Genomic DNA, 25,154 nt, shown 5'->3' with positions numbered 1-25,154 from the left:
TCTCTTGAATATTATCTACAGATATTGTGATTACATATACATGAGTACAGTCTGCATCAAAAATAACGGGTAGACTACTAAGGCTCTTTTGAGCGTTGTTTTATTAGTTACCTACCTACTTTTCTAGGCGTCTCTAGGTGAGATAACGACTCCATAGAGCGACTGGTCGTACAAGGAAGAGTGGAGGGAATCAGATCGCGCGGCAGATCACTTATACGCTGGACTGACGAAATAAAATCCTCAGTGGGAAACCGCGTATCTGACTGTGCCAGACAGTCTGCCAACAGGGAGAGATGGCGGGAGATCGTGCGAGACAGCCTACTCGAGAATTCCAAGAAGGAGATTTAGTTCTAATAAAGGACCAGAGGCTACCTCCTGGTCGTTGGCCTATGGGACGAATTATAAAGAAGTACCCGGGAAAAGACCTACTTACCAGAATATATGACCTGCGAACCTCGTCAGGAGTGTTACAACGTTCAATTTCAAAATTATGTCCTTTATTATGTGATGTAGAAAAATAGTTTGCGTCCGTAATAAGCTATTATTTTATGTTTGATTATGTGCAAGATTGAACTTTAATTTATTTTATTATTTTCTAATGACTTCACGTCATTAAAGGCGGGAGTATGTTAAGTTTGATGTCCTAATTTCCTAAAAGATAGCGCTGTTACAAACGCAAACTAGGTAACGGCAGTTCATCGTACAATATACATATAGAACTGTCAAATATGAGAATAAATGATTGGTATTGGTAACTTAGCAACTTATTCAAACAAAGTGGAAAAACTAACTACCGATGCGAACGCCTCAACGTGACCACGACCGTCAAGAGCGATACGACAAAGAAGAAGACCTACCTTTTATGCCGAATGTGCATAATGGGCATTTTCACTTACCTACCTACTCACCATTTACTTTTTTAGAAAATCCATCAACTTTTGGGTTATTTCTACTCAGAATCACGAGGACTATCGATTTAAAAAGAAAAAAATGTGTCCCAAAAAAAGTCAGTTTGTAACGCATTTTCACAAACATTTTATAAGGACCGTTACAAAACTGACACCCAAAATTTGTATGAAAAACTGGGGACACTTTTTTTCTTTGTCTCATTCAATAGTTCTCGTGATTTTCTGAGTCTAAATAACCCAAAAGTTATTAAATTTACCATTTTTTTGTGAAAATATAAAATAAATAAATTAAATTAACGAAATAAACGCAAATATTAAATGGTTTTAGTATTTAATAAATTTATCAATAAAAATATATCTAAACAACATTTTCAATTTGTATGGTGGCACAATCTAAATAACATGCTCGTCTTCATCACTTACATTTACAAGTTTGATACCAACCGCAGTGTCATTGTCAATCTGCTTTTGCTGAAGTGTCTTCATCTATAACAATAGAGGTAATATTAGTAATTTAATTATTCTTTTTACTTTTAGGGTTCCGTAACTCAAAAGGAAAAATCGGAACCCTTAATAGGATCACTTTGTTGTCCGTCCGTCCGTCCGTCTGTCTGTCTGTCTGTCGGGAACGCGTAAAAGCGTGCGACTTTCAATCCTAAGGTCGCGGGTTCAAACGCCGGCTCGTACCAATTAGTACTTCGGAACTTATATACGAAATATCATTTGATATTTACCAGTCGATTTTCGGTGAAGGGAAAAATCGCGAGGAAACCGAGCTAATCCCAACAAGGTCTAGTTTCCCCTCTGGGTTGGAAGGTCGAATGGCAGTCGCTTTCGTAAAAACTAGTCCTACGTCAATTCTCGCGATTAGTTGCCAAGCGGACCCCAGGCTCCTATGAGCCGTGGCAAAAAGCTGGGATAGCTATAGTGATGGGTAGGACTCGAGTCCTTCGAGTGCCCTGCTTCACGACTCGACTCAGTTTTTCAGACTAAACTTTTGACTAAACTCGAGTTGTTATCAACTTGATAGAGACCCGAGTCTCTTGTAGAGACTCGAGTTCTTTTCAAAGAACTCTCCATTTTTTTACAAACTATTTCGAAATGCATTGTTTTTATGTATATTTTACAGGTACGTACATACATAAATCATACAATAACACCTAATATCTTTACTGTTATTTACGTAAAACCTATAAAATTGTTCACTGAGTCTTTATTCGGAGGCTCGAGTCCTTTTCAGTTGCTCTTAAAAAAGACTCAATAAAGGACTCGACTCGGGTCTTAAAATACTCAGATTTTTTTAAAGCGCAGAGTCTCGTAAAATCGAGCTGATTTCTTCAAACTCAGACTCAAAGGACTCGAGTTCCTACCAACATTAGGGATAACGCGAGGAAGATGACTAAGCGCCACTAGCACCATTCCACTAACCCGGGGTCAACCGGTTAAACCTGGAGTTACAGAATCAGAATCAGAATCAGAAAAATATTTATTGCCACAAAAAATACCTTATCAACTAAGTACAATATATAAAACTTAAATACTAAAATAGGTACAAATTAATTAGAAAGATAGGTAATTACAATATTATACGAATGATTGGGCAATGGGCTCCAATCTCAGCATATGCCAAGGACTCCAAGCAGAGGGCCTAGCGCTGGTTTTCAGACTGGACCCTTGAGATCGGTCGGCCGCAGTTTAACAAATTACCGTGCTTTGCTAGGCTTAACAATTATAATAAAATCAACAAGAGTAGAAACGAATAAAATATATATATATATAAAACTTGTCGTGCGTGTGTCTGTGTGTGTGTTGTGTGTGTCTGTGTCAGTGTGGTTTCGTGTCTTTAGGAGGGAGAAAAAAATTTGCTCTGCATGTCAAGTAAATATATTTTGACTAACCGCCTATATTTTAACAGTCCCATCGGTTCACGTATAGGTGGCGGCAGGTCATTCCAAATCTTTGCAGCAACAAATTTAAAGCTCCCTTTAAAGAATGTCGTCTTGTGTGTAGGTATCGCAAGTTTCGTGCATCTCCTTAGCGATTTGCTGCGTGTATCATTGACCCATTTTAGTTTTTCAAACAGGTATTAGCAAGGTCTCTGAAACTCCAATACTTTCCGAACCGCGCAGGCTAGGTGCAATTTTCTCCTGTTGTCCATATTTAGCTGCTTTCTTTCGTTTAAGAACGGGGTGATATGCGCTCTTTTGGGAACTTCGTAGCAAAATCGAACACACGCATTTTGTACACGCTGTATGGACTTTTTCGTCTGTACCAGGAGTCTCGGCCCATATACTATGTCCGCGTAATTGAATTGGAAAAGTATTAGAGATTCAACCAGAATTTCCCTGACTTTTATTGAAAGATACAACTTACGAATCCCATATAGTATTTTAAGCCGATAGAAAGCATTTCTAATTTTTAAGTTAACGTGCTCTATGTACCGAAGCTGTCCATCCATTACTAAGCCTAAATTCTGTGCTTTCTCCACACGAGGTATTGTTTCGGTTCCGATTGCAATCTTCGGACTTTGTTCCTTGATTTTTAAACATTGCCATTTGTTCCCCACTACTAGAAACTGCGATTTAGTAGGATTTAAAACGAGATTGTTTTTATGCGACCAGTCAGCTACTGTTTCCAAGTCTTCATTTTTTATTAAATCGGCTGTATACAAAATAAAAAGTAATGGGCTTAAAATTGATCCCTGGGGAGTGCCACGGTCGATTACGCGCGTTTTTGATCTCATCACCTCTCCTTGATCTCCCTCTATTTCAATATATTGCTTACGGCCCGTGAGAAATGATTGGAACCATTTGCAGGACGATGGAGATACGCCATAATATGCCATCTTAGATATGAGTAATGTTGGGTTGAGGCAGTCGAAAGCTCGCGAGAAGTCCAATAACACCAGAATAGAACCCATTCCCTTATCAGACGCAGCAATAATGTCATCTGTGGCCTTTGCCATAGCTGTAGCCGTTCCATATTTACTGCGGAAACCTGATTGTATGTGTGGTAGTAGGTTATTTTCCTCCAGGTACTTGGATAGTTGCTCGCATACAATTCTTTCTATAACTTTAGAGAGTACAGGGAGAATACTTATTGGCCGTAGATCCTTATATACTTCAATCCTACTTGATTTAGGGATCGGCTTAACCCTGGCAAGTTTCCAAGGTTACCAGTACTTTTTGAAGCTGGGTTAACGGTTTAACCGGTTGACCCCGGGCAGGCGTGGCTCACTCCGCGATTTCGTCGCTTTGCTACAGGTAGCTAAAAGTACATCCGTTCCGCCCCAATTTTGGGGAAAGCCATAAGCCGCGCGTGGCGCTGTCGCCACCTAGCGGCCATATCTATACTGATCGTAACAGACGCGTTTTGTTAGAGAGTGAGTCTTCTGAACTTAGTACTATTATTTATTCTGTGCCCCGGGTTAGTTGGATGGTGCAATAACGCGAGGAAGATGACTTACTGTCGTCGTCGTTGTCAGCGTCGCTCCACTCGTCGACGTGCGGGGTGAACATGGCCTCCTTGTAGTTGCCGAAGCCGTCGCATTCCACGTTCGTGTCTAGGCGGCACCGTTCTCGAGCACAATCTGCACGATTTTTTTTTTAATAATTAACAATAATTATGCACTAACACGGGACTTAATCGCGTAAAATTTACGTCACATACCATCGGATGAGTGTTGTGTGTAGGCAAAGTGTACAAGTGAATAATCAAGATCAAGTGCGGGTAGTTCGCAAAACCCGCGCACCAAGAAGATGTTGATACGATTCCTCGCCAGTCTGCCTGTTACCACGAACGTGTTAGATAAATGAATAAATTTTTAAAATATTAAATATATTACAAACACAAAATTGATTGTCGATAATTACTTTCAAAGCAAAACTTGTCAGGAAGTTATTTATTTACTTTGATTCATAATTATGTTAAACTGCTTAATCATTAACTGGATACTATTTAAGTTTTAAGTAAGATAAATAAAATAATAAACTGATGTAATTGAAAATAAAACTGTTTTATTCAAGTAAATATTCCAATTTATTAACATTATCATCAACAACTTATAAACACAATCACTATTAGTTTATAATTCAGTAAAAGATGATTTAATTAATTAATCTATCTAATTAATCAAGTAAGTACATAATTATTACAATAATTACCAACATAGTATTTACTTAACTTTCAATATTCCTTTGGCGATGATTAACTCAGTGCTGCAGGGCAAAGCAGAATGCAGAATGCTCAAAGCAGAATGAAGAATGATCAATAATGGATCGGCCGGTCTCTTATACCCATTTCTACCTGGCAACTGGTTGATCATGCCACCTGTCATTCGATAAGTGACGTCACAGAAGTAGTTTCTCATGTACCTCGTCCAATTATCGAATTATGCAGAATAAAACTATTAGAAGATCTTTTCAATAAACTCCGTTATACATAATTATTAATCAGTAATATTAATACGAAATATAATTACTTCAAAGTAGTTTACAAATCTTAGTAGTAGGTTAACGTACTGTTTCTCTTGTCAACCGTGATTTCGTATCGTACCCACATAAATAACAATTTCAGTAAAATTCACGTGATGTTGTGTTAAGTGTTTAAATAGTGTAATATATTATCAACATTGGACGTCAAAGAGTAACAGGTCAGTTTCATACGTAATACAATTTGTACATAGAATAACAATATTCTAACACGGCCATACTGACGTGTACTTCGTTCTCGAAGTACACAATTAATCAATAATCTTAATAATAATAAAAAAAACACCATAGCATAATCATAGGATAGTGATTGATTAAAATAATATTAACTTTGACCACTTGCCAGATATCTAGACATGTTTGTCCCATTCACCCGCTGCTAATGAAATGAACAAACACCAAACAAATGGCCGACCAGCGGAGTGCTTTAACTAACCCAACACTTTGCCAATCATCTCGACATGTCAATCTCATTCACTCGCTGCTAGTGAGACAGAAAAACACCAAATGAAAGGCCGACCAGCGAAAGTGTTCAACTACATCGCTACAAATCCAATAAAAAAATATTCAATCATTGAATAACTTTAATCAATCACTTTCAAGTGATTTTGACCAATAAATATTAATTATACGTATAATCCTTGCATGATCACTATTCGAATATAGAGTAACATATATTATATATTTACCTACATAACATAAAGATCGTTCGGCCAATCTGACGAATCATTGCACATTGTGTTAAACATATTAATTACAGTTGCTACACATCTTTCTACTTGACCATAGCTTCGTGGTACACCAGGACTCTGCTCCACTGTCGCTTGTAGCGGGTTAAAGGTGGGCAAAGCGATGTCCTTGTCTCTTCTGCGAGCACCGGAGACAGCTTTCAGAAGAATCCGCATCCGTGCTGCTGTGAAAAGCCACAGGTTCCATATTCGTCTGAAATTATAAAAGTATATATGTAGTGTAGCTGGATACAATCCCACTTCTGATGTTAGATAAATGAATAAATTTTTAAAATATTAAATATATTACAAACACAAAATTGATAGTCGATAATTACTTTCAAAGCAAAACTTGTCAGGAAGTTATTTATTTACTTTGATTCATAATTATGTTAAACTGCTTAATCAATAACTGGATACTATTTAAGTTTTAAGTAAGATAAATAAAATAATAAACTGATGTAATTGAAAATAAAACTGTTTTATTCAAGTAAATATTCCAATTTATTAACATTATCATCAACAACTTATAAACACAATCACTATTAGTTTATAATTCAGTAAAAGATGATTTAATTAATTAATCTATCTAATTAATCAAGTAAGTACATAATTATTACAATAATTACCAACATAGTATTTACTTAACTTTCAATATTCCTTTGGCGATGATTAACTCAGTGCTGCAGGGCAAAGCAGAATGCAGAATGCTCAAAGCAGAATGAAGAATGATCAATAATGGATCGGCCGGTCTCTTATACCCATTTCTACCTGGCAACTGGTTGATCATGCCACCTGTCATTCGATAAGTGACGTCACAGAAGTAGTTTCTCATGTACCTCGTCCAATTATCGAATTATGCAGAATAAAACTATTAGAAGATCTTTTCAATAAACTCCGTTATACATAATTATTAATCAGTAATATTAATACGAAATATAATTACTTCAAAGTAGTTTACAAATCTTAGTAGTAGGTTAACGTACTGTTTCTCTTGTCAACCGTGATTTCGTATCGTACCCACATAAATAACAATTTCAGTAAAATTCACGTGATGTTGTGTTAAGTGTTTAAATAGTGTAATATATTATCAACATTGGACGTCAAAGAGTAACAGGTCAGTTTCATACGTAATACAATTTGTACATAGAATAACAATATTCTAACAAACGTAACGTCTAGTTCGAAACGGCCATAAATAAACGTAAGGTTTACGCGATTAAGTCCCGGGTTAGTTATAAAAGTATGTGTGAAAATCGTGTTAGTTTAAATCAATATAATAATACACTGCATCTCTAATCTCCAGCAGTTTCTATATTGTTTTGGCAACATTAATACTTGCCACAGTTCATGTTGGAGACCTCGACCCTGGGTACCTTGATGCCTTCGATGGGGGTTCCGTCTTCCATGGCGCAGTAGCACAGGAAACGACGACACTGACAAAACAGGGCAATTAAATATAAAATACATAGTTATTTACGATACAAGTGTGGAAAGTAGGAAATTAGCAACGAGTGTTGATAAATTAAAATACGACCAAAGGGAGTGTTTTAAATCGACACGAATTGCGAATTACCTATTCGCACGTCTAATGTTTTATGGCATGGAAAGTGCTTATTCTCGTACTAGTGCGGGAAAGTAGAGCCATATGTAATTACCTAATGTAAAGAAATAATATAATATATCGCGAAAACGACCGCAGTTTCAGGGATTTCAAGGAGCCACTAATATTGGTTTTATCAGCGAACGTAAAAAATATAGAAGACCAGTGCCCTGTTTATCAAAAGCTTAATTGTAACTTGTATTACAAGTGGAAGTCCCTTTTCGACAGCTTTTGTTAGAAAGGGACTTCCACTTGTATTACAAGTTACAAGCTTTTGATAAACAGGACACAGCTGTTTAGTCTGTAAATTCTGTTATCTTAGAAAGCAAATTATATTTCTATTTCGGATGAAACTGTTAACATCTGAGAGTAATTCAAAGGTAGGTGTGAAGATCCCTAACCGAATTGGCAAAGCCTAAACTCTGTACAATGAGAGGACCAGGGCTATAACCGCGAAAATCGAAGTTTGCAAATTGCGGGCATTTTTCTCTGTCACTCTAATTACGCCTTCATTGGAGTAAAAGAGAAAGATCCCCGCAATTTGCGAATTTCGGTTTTGGCGGTAGCCCCTCTGAACGTAGCAGTAGGACGTTACATGTATAAAGACAAAAAATATTTTAGTCTAGACTTAATATCCTTCTAAGGCCCAGCCATACAAATGATTAATCCAAAATTTGTCACTGAAATTTGAACCTATAGTGTATGAAATGAAATGAAATAAAGTTGATTTTCCGGTGTTGGAAAATTGAAGGAAACAAAGCAAAAGCACCTCTGTTCCAATTCAATAGGATTTAAATGTCATCCAACTGGAGACGTATTATAGGTAGGACCTTGGGCCTTACGAGGATATACCTGGACGGGTGCATAAAGCCACAGTGGCGTGCACTGCGGCGCTTCGTAGTGCAAATGTCCATCTTCGCCATATTTCTTCTTGAATAGCTTCATTTCGCGTTTGCAGGGCTCTGCAACAATATTAGGCTGCATTTCATGTAGGCCCCAACCCAACAGGAAGCATACAAACCCTCTCCTGTTCCCAATAAGATGTAAACAGCCTTATATTTACATCAATGTAGTGCCTCGTAATTGTTTTCCACCGTATTTTCTCGGAAACGTTCGTATTTGTCAAGCTACTTCAGTCAATCTCAGTACCTACTTTTTGTACAGAGACTGACTGAAATGGCAAGACACGTTCGTGCGTTTCCGTGAAAATACGATGGAAAATAATTATGCACTACGTCTGTAAGCGTAAATCGGTAATAAGATTTATCCTTTTCATGACCCTTTCTGAAAAAAGAGGGACAGATGAATGTATCACGCTACTTCCCGGTCGCTTAAAGCAGCTATATTTCCCCCTTTTGTTATAGGAGGCAAACGAGGAGCCGAATCGTTTAATGGTAAGCGATTACCGACGCCCCAGGACACCTACCACACCAGAGGATTTGTAAGTGCGTTGCTGGCATTCAGGATGGGAGTGCGCTCTTTTCTGATCTACGGTATTTCCGGTACCGTAGATAGCAAAGTGTCCGGCGGTCGGATACATCTAATTACTCCTTTCCAAAGGTGCCACTGCCACATACGTATATAGTAGAGCGCAATATGCACTAATGAAAACGCCACCTTTCACCGCTCCTCTACTGCGCTCTTCATCACTATCAGAACCCACACAGCAATAGTCTCCAACTCTCCTACTGTAAGGTTCATCTGTTTCCTGGCTAATTCATCTTACGGATGTTCGCGATGTGTACCGTGTAGATATCCTGGCAGAACCCCGCCTGCAGACCCTGGCTCCAAGAGACCTTCACACACAACACAGTCTTCAACTCTCCTACCGTAGGGCTCATCTGGTTCTTGGCTGCTCCTCTTGCGGCTGCGTGCCGTGTGCACCGTGTGGATATCCTGGCAGAACCCCTGCCTGCAGACCAGCCCATCACACCGTGGCACCAAGAGACCTTTACACACAACACAGTCTTGAACTCTCCTACCGTAGGGCTCATCTGGTTCTTGGCTGCTCCTCTTGCGGCTGTGTGCGGTGTGTACCGTGTAGATATCCTGGCAGAACCCCGCCTGCAGACTAGCCCATCACACCCCGGCTCCAAGAGACATTTTGGTACACACAACACAGTCTTCAACTCTCCTACCGTAGGGCTCATCTGGTTCTTGGCTGCTCCTCTTACGGTTGTGTGCGCTGTGCACCGTGTGGATGTCCTGGCAGAACCCCTGCCGGCAGACCAGCCCGTCGTCACACCCTGGCTCCAAGAGTTCCTCTTCCACCTGTAAAGAGCAACAAAGATGACAAATGATCAGTTGTCTTTGTCGTCGACAAGGCCCGCAGTCTTGTTAAACTGAAAGCGTAATACCTAGTCATCTTTACTACAGTTAGACCAAGATAAGTCTGCAAAGAACCAGCGCTTCGTGAACGTTTCTGTCTCCAATTTCAATACCCAAATGTCAAAATACATGAGATAGAAACCGTGTGCTCTATCTTTTAATAAGTAGGTAGGTAGGTATACTAAATCTATGGTCGACGATGAAGAGTCGTTTCAATCTGGTTTCAACTTTTTGTTAAGTAGTTCTTAACACGTTGGCTGCCATGAGCATCACTGGTGGGATCAACGGCTCACTTAAATGTCTATTAGGCGTGGGAGCAATACTGTAGTTGTAGTATGGTGGGCAGCTAACCTGTTAATCAGCGCCTACGAGAATAGAATACAAGAATATTGTGCCTTAAGGTAAATACTCTATTGGCCAAACGTACTAAACTGCCTAAAGTCTACTATAGTAAGAGAAGACACAACATACATTTCTTATACTTACATGCATTTTGTTTTGTCTTTACTCTGTGGCTTACCCTCTAAATATAAAGGGATATAAAGAGAAATTAGTAAGGAATCCCCAGCATATATATGCATTTCTTACGAAAGCATGTTCTTTCTTACCTCTATTTCACTGCCACCATTTTCAACGGACTCTTTGAATTCAGCACATTTTTGGTTCAATTCTGTAAAAAAAGTCATAGCGTAGGTACATGAACCCAGAAATTGATTTGCTATTTTAGCAACGGAACCCTTGCAGTAATAGTCATTAATATCTTTGGAAGTCCGAGTAAAGGCAAAGGGCTTTTAAAATAATTTGAAGGAGATCATTTATATTTTATATGGTTCGAAAAGTGGAATCTTGAGCGTTGCGAGACTCTCAAGATACGAGGGTTAACAAACTTTGCTCCCGAGGGAAATAAAAAATCAGTCGGAGTCCACAGGCTCGTAACTATGCCCCTATGTTTGTAGCTGGTATATACTGACGGAAGTAGGCGCTGCACTGGCCGCAGCAGTTGCACTGCCCCCTGTCGGGCACGAACGCACCCGGGGGATAGTCTGGCTCGTGTTTCACGGAGGGGGGGCAGGTGTAGCCGCGGCAGGAGGGACAGTCGGAGTCCACAGGCTCGTAGCTATGCCCCTGTGTTTGTAGCTAGTATATACTGACGGAAGTAGGCGCTGCAGTGGCCGCAACAGTTGCACTGTCCCCTGTCGGGCAAAAACGCGCCCGGGGGGCAGTCTGGCTCGTGTTTCATGGAGGGGGGGCAGGTGTAGCCGCGGCAGGAGGGACAGTCGGAGCTCACAGGCTGGTAGCGGTAGCTTCGGTGGCTGGACACACAAATATGAAAGAAACGTGTTTTAGGAACGATTTTAAGCTAAAAGACGGAGATCTAGTTCTGGAAAGTGGTTCATGATAATTGCGGTGGCCTGCGTTCTCTGACCTCCACCGATGAACAGCTGCCAGACGCATTGATCTAGCAATAAGAATAGTACAGCAAACTGTCTGTTTCGTTGCTCTCATTGTCATTAACCATTTTCCGAGGGTAATACAATACAATCCAATACAATACATTACAATACAATACAATACAATACAATACAATACAATACAATACAATACAAATACTCTTTATTGCACACCTCATTACAGAAAACAATACAAATAATACATTCCTGTATTATTTGTACAAGAGGTTAAACAACAGGCGGCGGTCTTATTGCTAATTAGCGATCTCTTCCAGACTACCTTTAGGTAGCGGAAATTAATAAACTTATGTCATGTAGGGTACCTTTTTAAATGAATTCGGTTAATTAATTTTAAAGACATACATGTACGAGTTGTACGCGTAGCTGTATTCATGTAGCAATAAAGAAAAAAAAGGTCAAAAGTAACTTAAGCATACCTGAATTAGTAGCTTTAGATACTCTAGGTACTTACACACCAAATGAGCTTTTCGGTAGAGTTCGAACCGTCATTGGAACACCTAAAATGAAAACAAACATTAGATTTTAAACCAGAGTTCAATATACAATAGGTTAAAAATATATAATAATTATCCAGTACATCTGTAAATGTGCGCTTTAAAGTCAATTAGCTTACATCTGCGAAGGGTCTTCTCACACCGAAGAGCCCGGGACTCCTGCTCCGGATGCCCCAAGTAAGGATTGCAGCCAGCTCTTAAATCTGCACATTATGATTCAAATATAACACTATTATGGTGAATCGAAATAAATGTCAATATCTGGGAGACCGAGCTATGCTCGGACGGAAAACATATATAAACTCAAAAATGCTTCCGCACCACGATTTGATCGGACAATTTAATCAGATTGGCGAAAAATTGTCCCCGTCTGGACAGGCCTTATATCGAATACTATAGTGACAGCAAAATTTGTATGGCATCTATCAAAGTTGTTCACACAGCGTCTATGCGGGAAAGCCGTCTAGCAGTGTGAACGATTTGATACAACTTGGCCGGTTTTTTCGGTTTGTCAGCGCTTAGACTCCTTGTCAAAATAACTCTTCTTCCGTCCAATAGGTGGCGCTGAATATTGGAGGTACCAAGGCCCCAACGCTGTCTGTTCTCTTTGACGGCGCAGCAACTAGTATCATTTCGCTCTCCTTGCTCTTTTAAAAATGCCGTTTGTCAAAAAAGGACAACCATACTGTTGACAAGATGGACTTCAAATCCAGGTGTCCCCTTTTTAGGTAGACCCAGGTTGTGTATGTGTGCGTGAAAACGTATATGTGTGCTCTTTTAGGGATGTGAAAAGTCGATTTTAATCATGTTATATATCGATAAACGCTACACAGCGGAACGAAATAGCGATTAATTGAAGCTTCAATATCTTCGTTAAACATAAACATAATTGAAATGCTAATGAATAATGAATATATTATAATATAATAAAATAATTCAATTATTGCGGAACACCTATTTTAGTAGGTATGTATGTATTTTAATTAAATATCTGAACTTTCCCTTGGTTCCCTGCTGGGGCGTGACTATAAAATTGTGATCTGATAACCACAATAAAGAATAAAAGCGTTTTTGTTCATTTTAGGTATCGTTAAACCTTACCGTAAAATTTAAATTGCAAGAAATGTCGATAGTTTATCGATATGACTTTATCGACATGGCTACAGCAAGGTGGGCCACATTGTTAATCGTACACTAAACAAAAGTGGTCCCACTGACAGCTCGCTTGGAGGGTATCTCTGTTATTATATCTATGGGAGGTACGCACAAACTAAACTAGGGCTATGTCCAGCAGTGGACTAATATAGCCTAATGATGATGATGATGACAAACTACTAAGAAGATACTACGTATGAGGTACGTGACTTTGTATACAAAGATAGAGAACTTACCTATAGTGCTCACTGGGAGAAACTCCTCCGAATCGAAGTCGAACTCGTCACGTACACAGGATTCGTCTAATTCTGTCAAAAATATATTTATTAGAAAAGTTGTTTGATAAGTGAAATTCGGACAGTAAAAATTCGACAAGCGAGGTTCGATGGGAGGAGGGCGGTTCAGGAAAAAATCACGCCAGATCACGTTGGGGGAGGGGGCCATCTTACGAAATGAAACTTCATCAATAGAATTTTCCTATAGGGACCATCCGCGTTGGAGGGTCTGCCATCTTGTGGCCTGAATCGAAAACATAAACATGTAAGTACATTGCCAAACCCATACAACCATTTTCAGTCGCCGTTACGACACGGTGTAGACACATCTTGTGTCGACACCGTCTGTTTCGGTCACAATTCCAGTCGCAGAATCGTCGCCGTGTCGACACAGTTACCAGAAATGGGGAAGGGTCGACACATACATATTTACACACAAAGTGTCGTCGCCGTGTGCACACATTGTTACCAGTTTGCGACTACTTTATCCCAAAATCATTCGTTCGTTCGTTCATTTTGTTCCTGTCAAATGGAAACTGTCAGATGGAAAAATACTTAAATAAAAATAAGTGACATTAATACGCCATCTCTAAAACGGATTACAAGACGTAAGTATTTATTGTTTGCATTTATATTACAATAGGACTTAAATTACTATGGCGATTTAAACTGCTCGAGTGATTTGATAAACTAAGTGTAATATAATCAACGCGCCACCACATTGTTTTAGTTTAGCCGGCAATTAAATTGTTTACTTCTCCGTGCCTGTGTTCATAACTATATTATTTGCTGCGTTTTTAGTACTTCGATGCGTATACTATACTTAAATAACAGAAATAACGCTTTACATACTACTAAACTTGTTAATTATGATGTAAAAATATGGTTTAAGGCTGAGAAATATTCCAGTCACAAAGTAGTCGCAATATTTCGACTTTGTGTAGACTCTGTGTAGACACATGACACTTCTTCTCTTCTTCTTCTTCTTCTTCCTAGCCTTATCCCATTTACTTGGGGTCGGCTCTCCTTATATGGCGTCGCCAGGAGCGTCTGTCCTGGGTCGTCTCTGGTGGTATTCTTTTTTCTTTAAGGTTCTTTTTTACAAGACCTATCCATGTTATCTTGGGCCTCCCGCGACCCCTAGGCTTCTCACTCATCTCTAGCACCTTTCTCGTCATGTGGTCTGGTGGGCGCCTCATGACGTGGCCATACACACATGTAGACACATGACACGCGCTGCCAAAAGTAGTAACAAAGTTACTGGATTTGCAAAATGGCTCCTTGTGTTCATTCGTTTTCAGATATTCTCAAAACCATGTCGTGGTCAGAGATGGGCATTAATCGATTAACTGTTTATTCGACTAATTAATGGAATAAAAAAAGTTAATCCTCAATTTTTTATCACGATTAATTTAGTCGACCTATTCTCAGTCTCTCAGCGGTAAGGTTACGAACCCTCAATATATGGTCTAACACCACAGGAGCTCTTCACACAGCATGCCTGGAAAAAGTATACAGCGAATTTCCAGTGCTCATGGCGGGCACGGATCGAATTCACAAACAAGCCATCTTTGACAAAAGGTACAAAATACAATTATTTGAGGACGACAACTACGAAGGACTCAATCCCCGGGAGCTGAGAATCTTCACTGATGGGTCCAAAACAGACAGCGGATCAGGCTCTGGAACCTTTTCAGAAGACCTGAACATGTCAATCACCACTCCGCTAGGAGCCCATAACTCGGTATTCCAGGCTGAGTGCATGGGCATCATTAACGCGGCGGCTGCCATCACTGCAAGGAAGGTAGTAGGATCCTCCATCCGCATACTCTCCGACAGTAGAGCAGTCTTAATGGCCCTAAAAAGCCATATAGTCACATCCAAACTTATACACGAATGCCACGAACGACTAATGGAGGTATGTCAGAACAATAAGATCACCTTACAATGGATCAAAGGACACAGTGGATCCCGAGGTAACGACGCCGCGGACGAGCTCGCCAGACAAGGATCGGGTGCGGGGGCGATTGGCCCGGAACCGATCCTCCCGATACCGTTTAGTAAGGTACGCTCAATGCTGCTGGCACGTACAGGGAAACTACACACAGAACACTGGCTAAACCAAACTGGATGCAGACAGGCCAAGCAAGCCATGCCGAGCATGAACGGTAAGCTCACAAGGGCGCTCCTTCAACTAGGAAAGGTTCGACTGAGTATGGTAACCAGTGTCATAACAGGTCATGGACTTTTTAACAAACATCTTTTTATAACAGGTGTCACAGACAGTCCCCTATGCCGTGGATGCATGGAGGAAGAAGAAACAGCCTCTCACGTGGTGTTGGAATGCAGCGGATTGGCCCCATACAGGGCAAAACATCTCGGATCCCCGAGTGACCTCCCCGAGGTCCTACTCAACATCAAAGGTCTGATAGGATTCCTCGAGGAGCTGGGCTGGCAAGACTAGTCCACCCCCTATCACGCAAAATAGGCGCAAGACGTCGAGTTGCGGAAAATCGCCCGAACTACAATACAATACAATTAGTCGACCTAACATATATTGAAATTGAATTAATCTGAATATTAATCGAATAAATTATCGATTAAATCTCGATTGAAAGTTGACAGGGGGTCATTTTTGTACGTAAAAATAATAGAAATGTCTTGCGTGCAGATGGTAGCCAAACACATAAAAGTCGAGATGGGTGTCGACGTGTCATGACGACCTTTATGACAAAGTGTACGGTAGACATCTTGGTTTCCAAAATGGTCATCATTTTCGAATTCTGCACACCCTAAAACCTATAAAGCGACATCCATATCGACTTTTGTGAAAAAATGCGTAGCCGCCATCTTGGATTCCAAAATGGTCATCATTTTCGAATTCTGCACTCCTTAAACCCTATAAAGCGACATCCGTGACGACGCAAGTTATCTTTATTTTCAGATCTAACCAATTGCTACAGAATACAAAGTACAAAAAAAGAAGCAATTAGGAGGTAATGAAACAAGCAAAAATACAGATGATTTCTCGACGCAATTGGGTGATTCTTAAATTGTGTCCAAATTTTTTTGTCATAAAAGTTCCGTGAGTCGCTCACTAGAGTAATATAATCAAGGTATGTTTATGTTTGATGATTGAAATAGTAACTCAAAACAATTATATTTGTGTCTTATATTCCTGCCGAAGACTTATATTTTTCCTTTTCCTTCTACACAAGTTAGGCCAAGTAATAAGAATTTAGGGCTCTCAATTTTATTTCTACATCAGTAAAGCTTCGAGGCCATGTTTGGTATCGTTTTCGTATAAATTCGCAGTACCAAATTTAGTTATGGTATCACATTGACACCATTCCGAAGTAAAAACATAAACTTATTAAAATACTTTCTTTTAAACTCCTCTTCACGCTTAACTGCTGAACAGATTTAATTTAAATTTGGTACACAAATATTTTGAGTCCCGAGACAGGACATAATAAGTTATCTCAAAAATCATCCTTTTAAGGTGTGAAATGTGGTGTAGGAGGGAAATCAGAATTGAATTCTTGAAGTTAATACTGTTTAAGTTTAGGTTTGAAGTCATGTTTTTTATAATTTTCAACTAAATCAAAGATGTAGACCATCCCAAATTTCATATAAATCGGTTCAGCGGTTATTGATTTCCCGTACAAATTTCCACGCCACTTTTCACACCTTCAAAAGATGATTTTGGTTATAAGAACTATCCTATGTCCTGTTCCGGGACGCAAACTATGTATTTCTATACCAAATTTCAACAAAATCGGTTCAGCGGTTAAGCGTCAAGAGGAGTTTAAAAAAAACCGGCCAAGTGCGAGTCGGACTCGCGTATTAAGGGTTCCGTACATTAAGTCCGACTCGCGCTTGACTGCACATTTCTAATAGGTTTTCCTGTCATCTATAGGTAAAGAACTATTTTGTGTATTTTTTTCAAAATTTAAGACCTAGTAGTTTCGGAGATAAAGGGGAGGGGGGATGGTCATTTTATGGGTATAAAATTAATTTGTTTACGTTACATGTCCGTCTTTGGGTCCCTAATTTACATATATGTACCAAATTTCAACTTAATTGGTCCAGTAGTGTCCGAGAAAATAGGCTGTGACAGACGGATAGACATACAGACGCACGAGTGATCCTATAAGGGTTCCGTTTTTTCCTTTTGAGGTACGGAACCCTAAAAATATTTTTTTTTTAATTTTGTGGAATGGTGTCAATGTGATACCATAAATGGATTCAGCACCCCAGATTTATACGGAAACGATACCAAACACGGCCTAATAGCACCTTCACTGATGTAGATATTTCATGAAAGGTTGACGGGTGTTGGGGGTTTATATGGTTTTGGTCGATTATTATCATTTGCATCGCCCATGATGACTTACTAGAATTACGAGCACACGAGACACTAATAGTAGTTTGACAAACCTTGGTTTTCAAGAGGTATTTTATATTGACATTTGCTGTCACAAATTTGCTGTCAGATTTGGTCACAAACCGCACGCAAAGTGCACACAATGTGTCGACACCTTGTTACGTAAAAGTGTACACACGGCGACGGCACTTAGTTACGGAACAATTATAGACACATTGTGTGCACTCTGTTACGACACATCTGACATTTAGTTACCACTTTGATGATTCTGCGACCGGAATGGTTATATGGGGGGGTACAAGGAGACCTCACTTGTATTTTTCTACAGTGAGCGAATCTAAGAAATAATACATACCACATGAGTAGATACTTTTTTTCTCGGTTACGTTAACCTTTTGGACGCCAATGACCGATATATCCGCACCGTAGGTCCAACGCCAAAGACCGATTAATCCGTCACAGACCACAGAGCAACACAGACCTACGTCGCATATGCATAAAGTTCAATTTCAGTTTCGACACTTCGGTGACGTGGCGTCCGAGTGACAGCTTTCGTGTTTGACACGGCTTCGAAAAGGTTAAACGTTGCTACCAACCTCTATAGAACACGCACTCGTCGCAACAGCGGCACTGCGAATAGTCCGCCGGTATGAAGATCGACCGCCATTTCCCGTACTTTCGGTCGCAGTATGTAGGGTAATCCGATTTCGGGACTCTTTTCTCCCTGAGAATAATGAGACGTTTCTCCAATATGTTCGGAAATTATAGGCCTTTGTAACAAAAATACTTAGTACCTAAAGGAGATCTTCTTTTAAAACTAACACGCGACTTAATCCCTTGTCCCGTGCCCGAGTGGCGTGTTCGTTTTAAAATTATGAGTGAAAATCGTGTTAGTTTAAATCAAATTATTGAAAATTCAATATCAATTCTTCTTCTTCTTTATCAATAAAGTCAAAAAACAAATGTGCAATTTTAATCAATGATCGATCAAATGCCGTGATGTTATGCGGCGTGCAAACCAGACCAACGAATAGGTTTTGCCGGTCTTTGTTAGTCCTGTCTGGACGGCTCGGCTTAGCGAAAGCTAACAATCGTTCATTGACATTAGGCGATGCCAATGACGATACGGATCGTGGCGGTAGCATAAAGGAAACAAACGTTTCTAACGATTTCAGTGTGGACTGTCGCCAAATACCAATGAAAGGGTGCGGTAATTCCACCTGGTAATTTTGTTTATTTTGTATTCAATATCTACAGTTAATTATTCTGCGTATTACCTGCTTAAAAATGAATGAATTTAGGTATAATATCGTACTTGCAGGATTCCCGGAATAGTTCGCATTCTGAAGTGTTGCTGAAATGGGCGCATTGCGGACACAACTGGAAATCTGCACAAAACAAATGTATTAAATTTTGAACGCACACACACGTACTTTTGAAAATACTGTCTACCATAGCTGTAGGCGAGGGCATGGTATAATAATATACTCCGCCTGGTACTCTATTCCCGTCTTTTCTAGGTCACCTAACTGACACAAGCCTACGTCATCATGCGACAGCGCTATATGACAATATGCGATAGCGCTATATATAGCGGCCATGTTATTGTGACGTAGGCCTGTGTCACTCTGGGAATAGAAGACCATGTTTTATTAGACCATGGGCGAGGGCCTACCGCGAATCACGTTCGTCGTGTTGCCTCCCAAGTACCTACGCACCAATACTGCCCCGGTGCCCCGGCACAGCGCCAGGGGTAGGAAACTCCTGCCTTCGGGCAAACTCGGCTCCATTCGGCTCAGCATTGCACCGAGCAATTATTAGGGTTGACACAACTTGATGTCCCTTGACGTGCACGACCACAGATAAGATAATGGCTTGAATTTTGACAACCCTAAATAGCCGAAAGGGATAGTGCCATATATTAGAAAGGGACAGCATGATTCGACCCTGACCCGATGTCAAACTTCGGTTTTGTAGGAAGTTTCCTCTCTGTACGGTTGTACTATTATTTATTCTGTAACAACGCGCGCACGTTCCGAGCGCTGCTATAGTGTAAATAACATTATTTGCGGTATTTGACACATTATGACTGACGTATATAGAGATGTAACTAACGCAAATCGATTGTCACAGCAAGCGATTACGATTGGATGGCACGTAGACTGAGGTATCGAATTGTGACGTATAATGAATTTTTATTTGAGATTTAAATAAAGCTAGAATTATATGGTTTTCCCGCAAGCTACCGGTCGGTCGGTGTATTTAATACACCGACCAAGTAGGTCGCACCCATTGTCAAAATTGAAACTAACTGGGGATCTATTTTAAAGTTTATTTATGTTATTTCTGTGTCAAATTTGTTGTCTGTTAAGTGACGATAAATATATCCATATTTACAGTTAATTATCCACCTTTTCCTTATTTTTATTAAAAGAAAAATGAAAAATTCATATCGATTTACTTAGACGACTACCGATTCATAACGGTGGTGTCCGGCCAACCCTAAAATTAAAAAAAAAAAGACGTAGAACGTAAACGTTCGCAGTGCAGATGTTTTCCTTTGTGATTTCGATGTGCAAAACATTTTACGTAGTATTGCTGTTGTGAGTGACAGACGTCAAATACCGCAAATAATGTTATTTACACTATAAAGCGCACGGGGTCCGCGGGGGCGAGAAATTTGCATCAATTGCATCGTGAATAGTCCACGTCTGAGAGAGAGAGAGAGAGAGAGATAGATACCCGGTATCTATGTCTACCACCGTTAGAGAGTTTTCACATTGTCCGATGCGATATCGGATGTCGGAAGGAAGTAAAATGTAAGTTATACCTACCTATATGTTTCTCTGTAATTATTTATGCATTTAATAATTCATTATTACTAAGAACTTCTAAATAACGAAAAAAGGCCGACTTAATGTCAATGGCACTGTCCCGCAGCTGTTTTTGTCATAGGCGCCTTCCGACATCCGATATCGGTGCGGCGCTTCCGATAAATTCAGCCATGTCGGAGCCCCCCGTCAGCTGTCGGACCTATAATATTTGTTTGTTTGCGTATGTGTAGGCATAATGCTTGTTGTAGTGTGCGTGGCCGCTAAAGACGGCGCCCGGCCGCGCCCCGCGGCCTGACTACGCTGATGCCGATCCTACATCCGATATCGGATCGGACAATGTGAAAAACGCTCTTATATGTTAGTTTGTACCAGTACTGCCTCGGCACAGCGCATGCACGTTCCGAGCACTGCTAAACCGCACGGTGTCCGTGGGGGCGGGGACCTTGCATCGGGTATAGTCCAAGAGGTCTTCTCGACTCCGTATGAGGGATAGCAGCTCGGTGGCGCGCCAGTACTCGCTGGTGTCGTGCTCTTTGTCTATCAACGCTATGAACGGCAGATACTGGAAGAGATTAGGGATTCTAAGAAAAGGTGGACACAAATCCATACTCCATGCGAGTGTGTGTCTGTCTGTCTGTCTGTCTGTTACTTCTTCACGCTTAAACCGCTGAACCGATTTAGTTGAAATTTGGCATAGAGATATTTTGAGTCACGGGGAAGGACATATGATAGTTTTTATGTCGGTAATCATCCCTAAAGAGGGTGAAAAGGGGGGGTGGAATTGAGAGAGTTAATGATTTGCCTGATCACTGATTGAAACTTATGCTCAAATTGAATGATTGCTATTACACTATATTCAGGCGCTATGCTTACACTAGCTGCTGTTACTGATTCCACGCAGACGAAGTCGCGGGCAAAAACTAGTATATAAGCACACTTTTTATGACGCCAGAAATAATCATACCAAAAGCCCGCTCCACACTCGTACGCGAATCGCGGCGCGAAGCCGCGAACGTGAGTGTGGAGTCGATTTCGCAGATCCGCGAACTCGACTCCACGGCCACACCCGCTCCACACTCGCCGCGATTCACGCACGAGTGTGGAGCGGGTTAAACGGCAACCGCTGCCATTTTCTTTTGATAGCGAATTCATGAAAAAATTTGTGATAACCTAATTCATGACAAGGGGCTATTCATAAATTACGTCATTTCAAATTAGGGGGGGGGGGGGTCTGGACATCGGATGACGGTAGCATGAAGTAGGAGGAAAGGGGGTCATTTGAAGCATGATTTTTGGATGATTATAGGGGGGGGGGTCCAAAATCGTCAAAAATCGATGACGTAATTTATGGACAGCCCCCAAGGCGTAAACTTATCGCACGTCATGACGTCATCGTGAACACTGTCGGAATGCATGAAGGTTGATATTAGGCTGTAGCCGCGCGCGTCTGTTGACGATTTTGGCAGTCAAAAGGTTAAATGGCCATTTTATGACACTCTTTTTGCCGACTAATTTAGTTAGGTATTCTATGAGTATAAGGGGTTGTGCACAAATCACGCGAGGTGTTTTCGGCTACTTTTTGACCCCCCCTCCCCCGTGGTGATATTTGACTACCCCGCTCCCGTCACACAACCTCACGTGTATATTTTTGAAATTTTTTCATTCGACCTAATTTTAAGATACATAGTATTACTAGACGGGCCCGCAGCTCCGCTCGCGTAAATGAAATAAAGAGTTCGTCTTATGTTTAGTTAAATAGCGACATTATTATGTATTCAACCCTGCCATGGTTTAAAACTGTGATAGGGATTTCTTATTTGTAGCCGTTATTTGGATAACTCAATTCGCAAATTAGTCAAAAAATGATATGATTTGATAAAAGGCAAGTTTGTATTTTTTCATCTACACGTATTTATTTAAAACTTGTTTCAAGATAAAATTATTACTTGTAGTTGCAAAAACGTTCATTAGATTAATTTTCGCCTTAAGACGAATATGGACGACCACCGCCCTTAAATCGCCTTTTTATACAAACATAGGTAGTCTAGTCCTCTCGGTCTTGCGATAGCTCTCGCCAGTCGCCATGGCCGAGGTTGAGCAGGTCTTGAGCAACTACGTCGTTTCAGCGGTACCTAGGACGTCCACTCGGGCGTCTCCCATTTTGTTGTCCCAAATACCTGCGCTCTCAAAAATAAAATTAAAACAACAAAATACAAATTGATAATAATAATATAGTAATTACTTTGATTGATAAGAATGATAAGTCATATATGACATAAATCACTCGTATGGGCTTTATAGACTAAGGTTGAGGTTGACAGCACTTTTTATTTTACTTCGTGTAAAAAAACTCAGAAATTCCTGTATACCAACATGACAAACATAATTTAGTTTACTTTAACTTACGGATTATTTGGTCTAATCTGTAGCACCGCCAAACGAAAGCAACCGAGAGTTGCCGAGAAATGGCCGATGTCGTAAAATGAAGATTGTTATGAAATTTTATTTTCCTTATTGTAAATTAAATACGCATTGGAAGCGATAGTTTTTATGCTCTAGTTCTATTCCCATGTGTAGATAATTGATTTGAACAGGTTTTTCTTATCATATGTGCGTCGTATTCGAGAAACGTGTCAAAAACTTTTTTAGAAATTTGTAAGGCGCCATCTCGCTTCTTCCCTCGTTTTTTATCCCGTTCTGGTTTTTCAATTTTATTATATATACCTACATGATATGTATATAGAAAATCTTGTTTATTTTTCTATTTTCGTTAAATAGACTCGCTATTTTGAAGTGCAGAGTGAAGATTTATGTTTAACGAAACCGAGAAAAAGTATCTACTCATGTGGTAGATCTTTTTTTCTTAGTTTCGTTCACTGTAGAAAAATACACGTGAGGTTTCCTTATACCCCCCTCCCCCAACGTGATCGTGATTTTTTGTGACCCCCCCCTACCCCTATCGAACCTCGCGTGATTTGTGCACAAGCCCTAACAGACGTCGCAAAGATGAAAATTCTGGCTTTTAGCTTAAAGTATGGTATGGGAAAAAGTATTGAATTTGGCATGCATGTAGCCATAAGTATGTAGCTTAATATCCAGGGAGGAAAATAAATACTCAAGTGGAAATAAATTGTCAAAAGATTGCTTTATGTCGAATCAGACTATGCTTTTGAAATTTCTTAGGGTCGGAGTTATACTAAATTGGAAAATACCTGAAGAATATACTGACCTTTAGATTGGTCTTAGTTTTGTTGGCAGCAAGAACCCTCTTTCTAGGGTCCAAGGTGAGCACGGGTACCACGCCCTTCCGAACTATGGGTTGACTCGCCAACACGACGGTCAAAAATAGGAGGAACCAGATTGATTTCATTTTGTGTTTTTATACAATTTTGGTTATGGTGATCGCTGACGTGTGTCAGCATTGGTTCTTCTTGATTTTTATTGCACTGGCAGATGTCAGAGGTCAAAATCAAAACGCCAGTCTGTAGCCGGCCAGATACGAGATGAAAGTTAGACCAAGAAAAGTCTGCAGCGATTTTGATAGCATACGCAGTGCAAGTGTTATTTATTAATACGTCATAATTTCATAAAAGTTTGACGTTTAAAATAACACTTGCACTGCGTGTCCTAGTCCTTGGTCCTAACACATCGTTGCAGACTTTTCTTGGTCTGTTAAAAAGTTTTTGTCTTATGAATAATTTATGGTAGGTAGAGTCTGTGCGGAAAGAGAAGAGTCGTGGCAGAAACGGGAACTAACATTTTAAATTTTATATGGCAATCAAACCTTTGACACCTGTCTTGTAAAAAGTAAATAAACTTTTATGTATAAAATATTTTCAAAACACGATAAAACCGTACATAAAACCACAAGGAAAATTATATTTAACATTGTTCGGTTTTGTCAGCGGGAAGAAAACGGCTAAAAGCCAACTATGGACTTAGAAAAAGTCGCGGAACGTGTTTCCGCTATTCACGGGCATTGATGTTGTATTTAATATTAAATAATTACCTATATTAAGCCCCCTAAGTAACTTGTCTCCGGTACATAATCGGTAAGTATATTCATTCAAAATATATTAATTTTCATAAATATGCATTCTAAATTAAACTGGACACAAGAGCTGGATGGTATTGAGAACGCAGTTAGTTCAGCATGCTATGCCCTGAGAACGCTCAGAGATGAAATTAATATAGAACATCTTAAAATAGTTTATCATGCTCTGATTGAGTCCAAGTTGAGGTACAGTATTATGTTATGGGGAAACAGCTTCCAATACAACATCAATAGAGCTCTAATCGCTCAAAAAAGAGCGATTAGAATCATGTTTCGCATCCCACAAAGGACGTCTTGCAGGCAGTATTTTGAAAAACTTGGCATCCTTACGGTGCCTAGTCTGTATGTGCTCTTATTACTCACGGATCTCGTTAAACATAGCTCAAAATTTGAAACTGATGAGGAACAGGAGTTGCGTAAAGTGTC

At 40.0% G+C, this 25,154-nt stretch overlaps 1 protein-coding gene across 1 annotated transcript; it reads right to left on the bottom strand.

Annotated features, from left to right (window-relative positions):
* Positions 1-1,365: 1,365 nt before the first annotated feature.
* On the bottom strand, positions 1,366-24,044 carry LOC134800674 (uncharacterized). The gene is made up of 14 exons (XM_063773156.1): positions 23,904-24,044; positions 21,044-21,236; positions 19,156-19,228; positions 18,437-18,564; positions 13,415-13,486; positions 12,143-12,226; positions 11,981-12,026; positions 11,210-11,370; positions 10,666-10,727; positions 9,868-10,000; positions 8,582-8,691; positions 7,469-7,562; positions 4,375-4,497; positions 1,366-1,394 (listed from the first exon to the last, which is right to left on the bottom strand). Exons 1-14 carry the CDS (start codon positions 24,042-24,044, stop codon positions 1,366-1,368), a joined length of 1,449 nt encoding a protein of 482 aa, XP_063629226.1.
* Between the last annotated feature and the right edge of the window lie 1,110 nt (positions 24,045-25,154).

The sequence above is a fragment of the Cydia splendana genome, chromosome 20 (genome assembly GCF_910591565.1).
Source record: "Cydia splendana chromosome 20, ilCydSple1.2, whole genome shotgun sequence".
Classification (NCBI taxonomy): Eukaryota; Metazoa; Arthropoda; class Insecta; order Lepidoptera; family Tortricidae; genus Cydia; species Cydia splendana.
The sequence above is the reverse complement of the archived record's forward strand: the minus strand, read 5'-3'. Positions and strand labels throughout refer to the sequence as shown.

Coding starts and splice junctions, on each gene's coding strand:
- LOC134800674 (XM_063773156.1), bottom strand. CDS start 24,044: ATGAAATCAATCTGGTTCCTCCTATTTTTGACCGTCGTGTTGGCGAGT. Junction 21,237..23,903: donor AAACTAAGACCAATCTAAAG/GTCAGTATATTC, acceptor AATCTCTTCCAG/TATCTGCCGTTCATAGCGTT. Junction 11,371..11,980: donor CCGAAAAGCTCATTTGGTGT/GTAAGTACCTAG, acceptor TTGTGTGTCCAG/CCACCGAAGCTACCGCTACC.